The 13,417-nt window shown below is 47.5% G+C and overlaps 1 protein-coding gene across 2 annotated transcripts in view; it reads right to left on the bottom strand.

The window, feature by feature from the left end:
• Positions 1-13,417, bottom strand: part of stra6 (signaling receptor and transporter of retinol STRA6) — a 173,720-nt gene that overhangs the window by 143,343 nt on the left and 16,960 nt on the right. The window contains exons 2-4 of one of the 2 annotated variants that reach the window (XM_064990227.1): positions 9,439-9,496; positions 6,631-7,386; positions 3,413-3,479 (exon numbers count right to left, since the gene is read on the bottom strand). In XM_064990227.1, coding sequence (XP_064846299.1) covers positions 3,413-3,479; positions 6,631-6,719 — 156 coding nt within the window. In that variant the 5' untranslated portion in view covers positions 6,720-7,386; positions 9,439-9,496. The remainder of the gene's footprint in view (positions 1-3,412; positions 3,480-6,630; positions 7,387-9,438; positions 9,497-13,417) is intronic. The other variant, XM_064990225.1, reaches the window with a different exon arrangement.

Below are 13,417 nucleotides of genomic sequence, written 5' to 3'. Positions count from 1 at the left end.
TGCTGAGTCAAACTGTGTTGAGTCAAACTGTGCTGTCAAACTGTGCTGAGCCAAACTGTGTTGAGACAAACTGTGTTGAGTCAAACTGTGCTGAGTCAAACTGTGCTGAGCCAAACTGTGTTGAGCCAAACTGTGTTGAGTCAAACTGTGCTGAGACAAACTGTACTGAGTCAAACTGTGTTGAGTCAAACTGTGCTGAGTCAAACTGTGCTGAGCCAAACTGTGTTGAGACAAACTGTGTTGAGTCAAACTGTGCTGAGTCAAACTGTGTTGAGTCAAACTGTGCTGAGTCAAACTGAGTTGATTCAAACTGTGCTGAGTCAAACTGTGTTGAGTCAAACTGTGCTGAGACAAACTGTACTGAGTCAAACTGTGTTGAGTCAAACTGTGCTGAGTCAAACTGTGCTGAGTCAAACTACGCTGAGCCAAGCTATGCTGAGTCAAACTGTGCTAAGGCAAACTGTGTTGAGTCAAACTGTGCTGAGCCAAACTGTGCTGGGTCAAGCTATGCTGAGTCAAACTGTGCTGATCCGAGCGATGCTGAGTCAAGCTGTGCTGAGCCAAACTGTGCTGAGTCAAGCTATGCTGAGTCAAACTGTGCTGAACCAAACTGTGTTGAGTCAAACTGTGTTGAGACAAACAGTGCAGAGCCAAACTGTGTTGAGTCAAACTGTGCTGAGCCAAACTGTGTTGAGTCAAACTGTGCTGAGTCAAACTGTGTTAATTCAAACTGTTGAGGTGGACAGAGCCAGAACAGTCTGGTTGAGGTGGACAGAGCCAGAACAGTCTGGTTGAGGTGAGCAGAGCCAGAACAGTATGGTTCAGGTGAGCAGAGCCAGAACAGTCTGGTTGAGGTGAGCAGAGCCAGAACAGTATGGTTCAGGTGAGCAGAGCCAGAACAGTCTGGTTCAGGTGAGCAGAACCAGAACAGTCTGGTTCAGGTGAGCAGAGCCAGAACAGTCTGGTTGAGGTGGACAGAGCCAGAACAGTCTGGTTGAGGTGGACAGAGCCAGAACAGTCTGGTTGAGGTGGACAGAGCCAGAACAGTCTGGTTGAGGTGAGCAGAGCCAGAACAGTCTGGTTGAGGTGAGCAGAGCCAGAACAGTCTGGCTCAGGTGGACAAGAGCAACAGTGTACATGATTTTGGCCCTGATTTAGCTGACCCTGACACGTTTTTGAGATCGAAGACAAAATCTCGGGATGCACGGTTGTCACGATGCTCGTCAGAGACACAATCTGAGGGCTTCCGATCCCGTCATTGAGCAGTCCCAGACGTCCCCATAGTTCTGCCTTTAACCAAAGCCAAGAGCGTCAAATTGTTACAGCTCAGAAGTTCACTAGCAATGTTATTAAAATCAAAATGTTGGCTAGATATTTCAACTCGGTATGGCAAGCGTGAATTTCTGACAGAAACCTAGGCTGCTTTGAGCCACAGCTCATTGTAGCTACATTAACAATCTAATCCCGCCATTGTTTTTGTGAGACATCATGTTATGGAGGATCATCACATCTAAACTCAGCAAAAAAAGAAACGTCCCTGTCTTTCAAAGATAATTCGTAAAAATCCATTGTAAAGGGTTTAAACACTGTTTCCCATGCTTGTTCAATGAACCATAAACAATTAATGAACATGCACCTGTGGAACGGTCGTTAAGACACTAACAGCTGACAGACGGTAGGCAATTTAAGGTCCCAGTTATGAAAACTTAGGACACTAAAGAGGACTTTCTACTGACTCTGAAAAACATCAAAAGAAAGATGTCCAGGGTCCCTGCTCATCTGGGTGAACATGCCTTAGGCATGCTGCAAGGAGGCATGAGGCCTGCAGATGTGGCCAGGGCAATAAATTGCAATGTCCGTACTGTGAGACGCCTAAGACTGTGCTACACGGAGACAGTACTGACAGCTGATCATCCTCGCAGTGGCAGACCACATGTAACAACACCTGCACAGGATCGGTACATACAAACATCACACCTGTGGGACAGGTACAGGATGGCAACAACAACTGCCTGAGTTACACCAGGAACACACAATCCCTCCATCAGTGCTCAGACTGTCCGCAATAGGCTGAGAGAGGCTGGACTCAGGTCTTGTAGGCCTGTTGTAAGGCAGGTCCTCACCTAACATCACCGGCAACAACGTCACCTATGGGCACAAACCCACCGTCGCTGGACCAGACAGGGCTCGCAAAAAGTGCTCTTCACTGACGAGTCACGGTTTTGTCTCACCAGGGGTGCTGGTCGGAATGAGCGTTACACCGAGGCCTGTACTCGGGAACGGGATCAATTTGGAGGTGGAGGCTTCGTCATGGTCTGGGCGGTGTGAAACTGCATCATCAGAATGAGCTTGTTGTCATTGCAGGCAATCTCAACGATGTGCGTTACAGGGAAGACATCCTCCTCCCTCATGTGGTACCCTTCCTGCAGGCTCATCCTGACATGACCCTCCAGCATGATAATGCCACCAGCCATACAGCTCGTTCTGTGCGTGATTTCCTGCAAGGCAGAAATGTCATAGTTCTGCCATGGCCAGCGAAGAGCCCGGATCTCAATCGCATTGAGCATGTCTGGGACCTGTTGGATCGGCGGGTGAGGGCTAGGGTCATTCCCTCCAGAAATGTCTAGGAACTTGCAGGTGCCTTGGTGGAAGAGTGGGGTAACATCTCACAGCAAGAACTGGCAAATATGGTGCAGTCCATGAGGAGGAGATGCACTGCAGTACTTAATGCAGCTGGTGGCCACACCAGATACTGACTGTTACTTTTGATTTTGATCCCCCCCCTTTGTTCAGGGACACATTACTCCATTTCTGTTAGTCACATGTCTGTGGAACTTGTTCAATTTATGTCTCAGTTGTTGAATCTTGTTATGTTCATACAAATATTTACACATTTTAAGTTTGGTGAAAATAAACACAGTTTATTGTGCTGAGTTTAGTAGTGTGGGACCCCTGTCTGTGTCAGATCAGTTAGTCTACGTACCACTACGTTGGCAAGACATAAAACTACAGGAAATGTAGTTGATTCATGTGAGAAGCTCAGCAATGTTAAGATTTTGAAAGTTGTGTACTGTACGCCCAGCATGACAGATACAACCAGATATGTTACACATAACATTATGGGTACTGTAGTACATCATGGACTTAGAGACAAGAGAGAATTATGGGTGCTGTGATACATCATGGACATTCAAACAACAGAGAATGATGGGTAGTGTAGTACATCATGGACTTACAGACAAGAGAGAATTATGGGTACTGTAGTACATCATGGACATTCAAACAACAGAGAATGATGGGTAGTGTAGTACATCATGGACTTACAGACAAGAGAGAATTATGGGTGCTGTGGTACATCATGGACATACAAACAACAGAGAATGATGGGTAGTGTAGTACATCATGGACTTACAGAAATGGCAGAGATGCAGATGTGGTAGAGTCTATCATCAGCTGTAGGGTCACATGGTGGGATTACTCTGCAAAGTAACATTCAAAAACACAGACACACTGCATTATGGGTGCTGTATTTGTATTACAGCTGTATATAATGTAATGCTTCATGATAATGTTATAATTGTTCACAGTAATGCTTTAATGCTTCATTTAAATGCTATAATGCTTAATGGTAATTCTACAGTGCTTCATGGTGATGCTATCACGCAACATGGCAATGCTATAATGCCTCATGGTAATAATTTGATGCTTCATGGTAATGCTACATTGCCTCATAGTAAATCTACAATGCTTCAAAGTAATACTATAATGCTTAACAGTAATGCTATAATGCTTAATAGTAATGCTATAATGCTTAATAGTAATGCTATAATGCTTCATGGTAATGCTATAATGTTTCATAGTAATGTTATATTGCTTCATAATAATGCTGAACTGGTAATGCTATACTATTCCATAGTAATGCTATAGTGCTTCATAGAAATTGTATAATGCTTCATAGTAATGCTATAATGCTTCATAGTAATGCTACATGTTGAGGCTACAACGATTTACACTACTGCTGTAATGCTTCATAGAATGGGTACTGTAGCAATAATCCTATTGCTTGGGATAGGTCTTCATACAAAATCTTTGGTATTACTGGGTCTCATAGTAATGCAGCAGTTATAGTAAAGCTACTGTAACAGTAATGCTTGGACTAATGCCAGCAGTAATGGTGGGATAGATAGGCTTTACCGGGCCACGTAGTAAGCTAATGCTAGCCGCTATGCAAGTAGAAACACTAGCAGGGAATGCCAGGGATATATCGTGCATGATACGTAGGCCTAGAGGCACATATTCATTAGGACACAGCATAGCAAAATCTTTTGCAATGAGCAATTCTTATTGGACAAGTTCAGCTAGTCTCTCCCAGTCTGTTTTCTTCCGTTTGTTCCTAATGAATGAGACACAGGCCTGCCAGAGCAGGGAGGTTTGGCTGACAAACGGAGGTGCTGCAGTGTCCGAGTAAAACATTCATATCTGTTGCAGAATATTTTTTGCTACACTGTGCCCTAATCAATACAACCCAGGACAAGGAGCCTGCAGGCTGTTAGAGCAGGGAGGTGTGATTGACAGCTGACTGACACAGACGATGCCGTATGTTAGTGTTACTAAACTAAACTATCAGCAGGTAACCTAGTGGTTAGAGTGTAGGGCCAGTAACTGAAAGGTTGCTGGATCGAATCCCCGAGCTGACAAGGGAAAAATCTGTCGTTCTGCCCCTGAACAAGGCAGTTAACCCACTGTTCCCCGGGCGCCGAAGACGTGGATGTCGATTAAGGCAGCACCTCTTTGATTCAGAGGGGTTGGGTTAAATGCGTGAAGACACATTTCATTCGAAGGCATTCCGTTTTACAACTGACTATGTTTCCCCCTTTCCCTTTCCCCAGTGTCTGAGTCTTACTAAACCTAGAGGTGTTACACAATCATTAATAAACCCTGGAGCAATGGACCCGTTTTGGATGTGTTTATGCTGCCAGAATACATCCCCTAGTCTCAGTAAAACACAGCATTATCATGGGCAACAGCAGTAGAATTCAAATTACAACGCAGACTTTTGACCAGTCCGACTTTAAGCCTAAGAAGTAAAGGTAAACAAGTATTTGCCATCCATGATAAACATTGTTCAAATATAACAAGGGGTGAAAGTAAAGAAAAGCACACAACATAGCTATAATCAGACTGAAAAGACAGACCGTTAATAACACTGATCACCCCCAAGCTACAGCCAGGTCTACTGTCTGGCGCTATTAGTTAATAACACTGATCACCTCCAAGATTCAGCCAAGTCTACTGTCTGGCGCTATTAGTTAATAACACCGATCACCACCAGGCTTCAGCCAGGTCTACTGTCTGGCGCTATTAGTTAATAACACTGATCACCTCCAAGCTGTTTCAGCCACGTGTACTGTCTGGCGCTATTAGTTAATAACACTGATCACCTCCAAGCTTCAGCCAGGTCTACTGTCTGATGCTATTAGTTAATAACACTGATCACCTCCAAGCTTCAGCCAGGTCTACTGTCTGGTGCTATTAGTTAATAACACTGATCACCCCCAAGCTTCAGCCAGGTCTACTGTCTGGCGCTATTAGTTAATAACACTGATCACCTCCAAGCTTCAGCCAGGTCTACTGTCTGGCGCTATTAGTTAATAACACTGATCACCTCCAAGCTGTTTCAGCCAGGTCTACTGTCTGGTGCTATTAGTTAATAACACTGATCACCTCCAAGCTTCAGCCAGGTCTACTGTCTGGTGCTATTAGTTAATAACACTGATCACCTCCAAGCTTCAGCCAGGTCTACTGTCTGGTGCTATTAGTTAATAACACTGATCACCTCCAAGCTTCAGCCAGGTCTACTGTCTGGTGCTATTAGTTAATAACACTGATCACCTCCAAGCTTCAGCCAGGTCTACTGTCTGGTGCTATTAGTTAATAACACTGATCACCTCCAAGCTTCAGCCAGGTCTACTGTCTGGTGCTATTAGTTAATAACACTGATCACCTCCAAGCTTCAGCCAGGTCTACTGTCTGGTGCTATTAGTTAATAACGCTGATCAACTCCAAGCTTCAGCCAGGTCTACTGTCTGGTGCTATTAGTTAATAACGCTGATCAACTCCAAGCTTCAGCCAGGTCTACTGTCTGGTGCTATTAGTTAATAACACTGATCACCTCCAAGCTTCAGCCACGTCTACTGTCTGGAGATATTATTTATGCACCTGATGCAAATCTAGTTAAAGACTTGACCGTATTGAAGCAGTTCACCCAAATTAATGATTCAAACATTTAACCAAGGGTATATGAAGCAGATTTCAAAACATTCAAATCATAACCCCACACAAAAAGTCGAAGAGAACTATGAAACAACAAGAAGTAAATTCTCACGTGGGTGGGGTTGTCATCCAGAATGGTATAATACAGTTACTCCCATAGAGATGTCATTGCTGTGTACTCACTTGACTGGGACCTTGGTGGACACTTTAAACATTGATATAACAAAAGGATTGGGGAGAGGATTTCACTGATAACCAAGTTACAAGCCCACAACAAGTAGTAGAGAGCAATGAAACAACAACGTTTGGAACAACAGAGATTGTACAACTGGAATAATAAGAGTTAACAGTACTCACTCAGCTGGGACCTTGGTAGGCACAGGGTTCTCCATGTTCCAATCAGGGTAGTCATAGTAGTCCTTTGCTATGTCTTCAGTGGCACTCATCCTGCTGTCTGGCTCTAGTTCCCACAGATCCTATAGCCGATGAAAAGATTCTAGAACACTGTATAGAACACTCTAGAATACGCTTTGGAACTCTCCCGGAACTCTCTGGAACACTCTCGGATCACCCTAAAACTCACTCTAGAACACGCTTGGAACTCTCCCGGGAACTCTCTGGAACACTCTCGGATCACCCTAGAACTCACTCTAGAACACGCTTGGAACTCTCCCGGAACTCTCAGGAACACTCTCGGATCACCCTAGAACTCACTCTAGAACAGTATAACACTGCTGTTCACCCAACTATCAGGTCCTATGTAACTCAGCACAGGTCTCCTTTTGATCAAGAGGAAAAAAGTTTAGTCGTTTCTCCAAAAGTTTGGTGGTGTTTGCATTTCTGGCTGGTGTGATGTGGTGTGGTGCCCTCGCCGTACCCTGTGATTGGTCTCCTCTCTTTTGCTCTCTTTTGCTCTCTGTTCTTCAGGTGCCTGGGTCCTCTGTGGGGCTGCAGTACTGTGATGTGACAGGTCCTTGCTGAGTGGCTCCTGGCTGCGAGGCTGCGGCTCCGTACTGCAGGCTGGGTCTGTCTGTCTGTCTGTCTCACCCCCTTTTCTCAGTCCCACGCCACAACAGGCTTTTTTCAGACGAGGATTACCAACAGACTGGGACACTGGGGAGAGAGAGGGGGAGAGAGAGGAGAGAGAGAGAGAGAGAGAGAGAGAGAGAGAGAGAGAGAGAGGGAGAGAGAAGAGTGTGAAATTAAAGTAGGGACAGAAAGTTTCAGCAGCCAATCAGCTAATCTTCTGTCCCACCTGCAGCTTAGTGGGGTTAGAGATTCTTCCTGTGTGTTTGCCCGGGCAAACATTATTATTATATATAAACGTTATTACTGGATATCACATCCGTTATCAGTGTTCAATAAAGATCACTGCCTTCCATCTCCTCATTCATACATCCTGACTGATGGAACATAGTGGCAGCAACAGACCGGAACAACCCTCCTCTACAGTTGCCTGTAACTGGCTAGCAAAACTAGGCTAGCAAAACTAGGCTAGACATTTTAGGAAAGTAACCAGAATGTTAAAACCCTAACCCTATACAACCCCAACCCTATACAACCCTATACAACCCTAACTCTATACAACCCTATACAACCCTATACAACCCTAACCATATACAACCCTATACAACCCTAACCCTATACAACCCTATACAACCCTATACAACCCTATACAACCCTATACAACCCCAACCCTATACAACCCTATACAACCCTATACAACCCCAACCCTATACAACCCTATACAACCCCAACCCTATACAACCCTATACAACCCTATACAACCCCAACCCTATACAACCCTATACAACCCCAACCCTATACAACCCTATACAACCCTAACCCTATACAACCCTAACCCTATACAACCCTAACCCTATACAACCCTAACCCTATACAACCCTAACCCTAAACAACCCTAACCCTATACAACCCTATACAACCCTAACCCTATACAACCCTAACCCTATACAACCCTAACCCTATACAACCCTATACAACCCTAACCCTATACAACCCTAACCCTAAACAACCCTAACCCTATACAACCCTATACAACCCTAACCCTATACAACCCTATCGTTTTCTTTAACTGTTACTGACTAGACCTGTGACTGACCTGTGACTAGACCTGTGACTGACCTGTGACTGGCCTGTGACTGACCTGTGACTGACCTGTGACTGACCTGTGACTAGACATGTGACTGACATGTGACTGACCTGTGACTGACATGTGACTGGCCTGTGACTGACCTGTGACTAGACATGTGACTGACATGTGACTGACCTGTGACTGACATGTGACTGGCCTGTGACTGACCTGTGACTGAGCTGTGACTGACCTGTGACTGGCCTGTGACTGACCTGTGACTGACCTGTGACTGACCTGTGACTAGACATGTGACTGACCTGTGACTGACCTGTGACTAGACATGTGACTGACCTGTGACTGACCTGTGACTGACATGTGACTGACCTGTGACTGGCCTGTGACTGACCTGTGACTGACCTGTGACTGACCTGTGACTGACCTGTGACTGACCTGTGACTGACCTGTGACTGACCTGTGACTAGACATGTGACTGACCAGTGACTAGCCCTGAGACTGAATGTTACTGACCTGTAGCTGGTAGAGAGTTGTATGGTGAAATGAGAAGGGAGGGATGAGAGAGACAGAGGACAGGTAGGTAGACATTTATAAACCCCATCGTGACAGGGACTGTGTGGGTAGCTCCTGCTGACAGTTAAATGTTCCATAGTGATAACATTAATGACTAACACCGTGGGGTTTTCCTCTCTCACAGACAGGGTGATTATCTCTCTCTGTGTAAGGTCACCTTCCTACCAAGCCTGGATGACTCAAACTAGAATGTGTCAGACAGCCGCACAACCTGAGACCACACACATTATAGGGAAACAGGCATCACACACACACACACGCACGCATACACACACACGCACGCACGCACGCACGCACACACACACACACACACACACACACACACACACACACACACACACACACACACACACACACACACACACACACACACACACACCATGTAACGCCACACATTCACCATCAAGGAGGAGTTCCATATATTAAACGATCGCAGTTCTTTAATCTACATCAGATAAACATTTACAAAGCGTTTTACATACAGGCTCATACAGGAACCCCTGCTCTTGTCACAGACTGACCAGGTGAATCCACTTCAACCTGTGTAGATGAAGGGGAGGAGACATGTTAAAGAATATTTGTGTCTTCCACATATAACCCTCTGAATCAAAGAGGTGGTTTGGGGCCTTAACCAAAGTCTACATCATCGTTGCCTGGGGAGAAGTTGTGTGGGGGCTCAGGGCAGAACGGAGGATTAAAAACAAGCAACCTTTTGGTTATTGCCCCATATGCTCTAATTGCCAGGGCTACCTGCCAACTGACTGAGATTAAGACTGGAGCTTTTGTTTCCACACTGCAGTCTTTGTACATTGTAGTGGTCTTTGTACACGTGAAGTACATTGGACGTTGTGGGCAAGTTCAATACAGAGTGTAGTTCATTGGATTTACAAAGACGAAGGATCAACCTGAAGAACCAATTCCGTTGCTAATTTTAGGAAATGTTTTCTGAAAATCAGTTTGTTGTAAAACTATGAAGGGTTTTGAAGGTAGAACGCATGCTGCTCCAGTACAGAGAATATTAAGGGTCGGCAGAAGATGGGAACTACTTCAGGCACTCATTGTAAACCATTTCAGTTAGAATTAAAACAGAAAGAAGGAAACCGTAGTCTGATTTATTGGAGTTGGAGGTGGAGGGGGATGTTTAATCTACCTTGGAGGGGGAGGGGGATGTTTAATCTACCTTGGAGGGGGAGGGGGATGTTTAATCTACCTTGGAGGTGGAGGGGAATGTTTCCTCTACCTTGGAGGGGGATGTTTCCTCTACCTTGGAGGTGGAGGGGGATGTTTCCTCTATCTTGGAGGGGGAGGGGGATGTTTCCTCTACCTTGGAGGGGGATGTTTCCTCTACCTTGGAGGTGGAGGGGGATGTTTCCTCTATCTTGGAGGGGGAGGGGGATGTTTCCTCTACCTTGGAGGTGGAGGGGGATGTTTCCTCTACCTTGGAGGTGGAGGGGGATGTTTCCTCTATCTTGGAGGGGGAGGGGGATGTTTCCTCTACCTTGGAGGGGGATGTTTCCTCTACCTTGGAGGGGGATGTTTCCTCTACCTTGGAGGGGGAGGGGGATGTTTCCTCTACCTTGGAGGGGGATGTTTCCTCTACCTTGGAGGGGGATGTTTCCTCTACCTTGGAGGGGGATGTTTCCTCTACCTTGGAGGTGGAGGGGGATGTTTCCTCTATCTTGGAGGTGGAGGGGGATGTTTCCTCCACCTTGGAGGTGGAGGGGGATGTTTCCTCTACCTTGGAGGGGGATGTTTCCTCTACCTTGGAGGGGGATGTTTTCTCTACCTTGGAGGGGGATGTTTCCTCTATCTTGGAGGGGGAGGGGGATGTTTCCTCTACCTTGGAGGTGGAGGGGGATGTTTACTCTACCTTGGAGGTGGAGGGGGATGTTTCCTCTACCTTGGAGGGGGAGGGGGATGTTTCCTCTACCCTGGAGGGGGATGTTTCCTCTACCGTGGAGGGGGATGTTTCCTCTACCTTGGAGGGGATGTTTCCTCTACCTTGGAGGGGATGTTTCCTCTACCTTGGAGGGGAGGGGGATGTTTCCTCTATCTTGGAGGGGAGGGGGATGTTTCCTCTACCTTGGAGGGGAGGGGATGTTTCCTCTACCTTGGAGGGGGATGTTTCCTCTACCTTGGAGGGGGAGGGGGATGTTTCCTCCACCTTGGAGGTGGAGGGGGATGTTTCCTCTACCTTGGAGGGGGATGTTTCCTCTACCTTGGAGGGGGATGTTTTCTCTACCTTGGAGGGGGATGTTTCCTCTATCTTGGAGGGGAGGGGGATGTTTCCTCTACCTTGGAGGTGGAGGGGATGTTTACTCTACCTTGGAGGTGGAGGGGGATGTTTCCTCTACCTTGGAGGGGGAGGGGGATGTTTCCTCTACCCTGGAGGGGGATGTTTCCTCTACCTTGGAGGGGGATGTTTCCTCTACCTTGGAGGGGGAGGGGGATGTTTCCTCTATCTTGGAGGGGGAGGGGGATGTTTCCTCTACCTTGGAGGGGGATGTTTCCTCTACCTTGGAGGGGGAGGGGGATGTTTCCTCTACCTTGGAGGGGGATGTTTCCTCTACCTTGGAGGGGGATGTTTCCTCTACCTTGGAGGTGGAGGGGGATGTTTCCTCTACCTTGGAGGGGGATGTTTCCTCTACCTTGGAGGGGATGTTTCCTCTACCTTGGAGGTGGAGGGGATGTTTCCTCTACCTTGGAGGGGGATGTTTCCTCTACCTTGGAGGGGGATGTTTCCTCTACCTTGGAGGTGGAGGGGGATGTTTCCTCTACCTTGGAGGGGGATGTTTCCTCTACCTTGGAGGGGGATGTTTCCTCTATCTTGGAGGGGGATGTTTCCTCTACCTTGTAGGGGGAGGGGGATGTTTCCTCTATCTTGGAGGGGGAGGGGGATGTTTCCTCTACCTTGGAGGGGGATGTTTCCTCTACCTTGGAGGGGGATGTTTCCTCTACCTTGGAGGTGGAGGGGGATGTTTCCTCTACCTTGGAGGGGATGTTTCCTCTACCTTGGAGGTGGAGGGGGATGTTTCCTCTACCTTGGAGGGGGATGTTGCCTCTGTACTTGGAGGTGGAGGGGGATGTTGCCTCTGGACTTTTGATTTACACAAAATCTGCATATTTTCCCACCAGCGGTGTATTTCTATCAGACTGAGGATTAAAGGCTTTGCGTTATGAAGTAGTGCACATCTGTCATGTCTGTCTGTCTCCCTCTTCGGCTCCCTCTTCGGCTCCCTCTTAGTCACCAGGCTGCTCGTTATGGCGCACACCTGTCACCATCGTTACGTGCACCTGCGCATCACCAGACTCACCTGGACTCCACCACTTCCCTTATCAATTAACATTTATGTTACCTTTATTTATTAATATATTCACTCCCTGAACTTGCTTCCTGACTCTCAGCGCACATCGTTACAGAATAACGCCTCACCTAAGTGGTATTTTTGTGTCAGGGGGATTGACGTTGGGTCTGGGAGCCGCTACAGGATTTCATGCCTCAGCCAGATTGCCAGTCTCCCTGCCTCAGCCGCTCGTCAGGCTCTCATGCCTCAGTTGGATGACCAGGCTCCCCTGCCTCAGCCGGCACGTCGGACTTTCATGCCTTCTTCGGATCGCCTGGCTCCCCTGTGTCCACTGGCTCGTCAGGCTCTCGTGCCTCAGTCGGATCGCCTGGCTCCCCTGTGTCCACTGGCTCGTCAGGCTCTCGTGCCTCAGTCGGATCGCCTGGCTCCCCTGTGTCCACTGGCTCGTCAGGCTCTCGTGCCTCAGTCGGATCGCCTGGCTCCCCTGCCTCAGCCAGTCTGTCAGGTTCCAGCATCCTTGCCGGCGACAGGTTCCCACGCATCAGCAGGTGTGACCGTTCCGCTCCTGATCCCTGGGATCGTCTCTTGGGTTGGCGTCCTGCGGCTGGAGCCGAACATGCTGGAGAGGGGGTACCGTCAGGTATGCTCTCTCCGGTGCTCTAGGTTGCCTGTAGCCGGATTGACAGGATTCCCTCGCCTCTCTTTCCCTCTCTGTCCGGTCTGCTCCTGATCCCCTGGATCGTCATTTTGGTCAGCGTCCTGCGGTTAGGAGCCGCTCGTCTGGGAAGGGGTACTGTCATGTGTGTTCCCTCTCCGGCCTCTAGGTCACCAGGCTGCTCACCTGTCACCATCGTTACTCGCACCTGCTCGTCATCAGACTCACCTGGACTCCATCACTTCCCTGATTACCTTGCCTAATTAATGTCACTCCCTTTGGGTCCTTCCCTACATAATGTCACTCCCTTTGGGTCCTTCCCCTGTGTTATTGTTTCTGTTTCAGTTTCATGTCTGTGCGTTGTTCGTGTCTCTTGTTTTGCATTACATTGCGTTTATTTATTAAAACACTCCCTCCCTGAACTTGCTTCCCGACTCTCAGCGTACATCTTTTACATCATCATCAAGATGTCCCACAATATGAATATCAACAATTCCGCAA

The sequence above is a fragment of the Oncorhynchus masou genome, chromosome 15 (genome assembly GCF_036934945.1).
Source record: "Oncorhynchus masou masou isolate Uvic2021 chromosome 15, UVic_Omas_1.1, whole genome shotgun sequence".
Lineage (NCBI taxonomy): Eukaryota > Metazoa > Chordata > Actinopteri > Salmoniformes > Salmonidae > Oncorhynchus > Oncorhynchus masou.
This window is presented reverse-complemented; position numbering and strand designations above follow the sequence as displayed.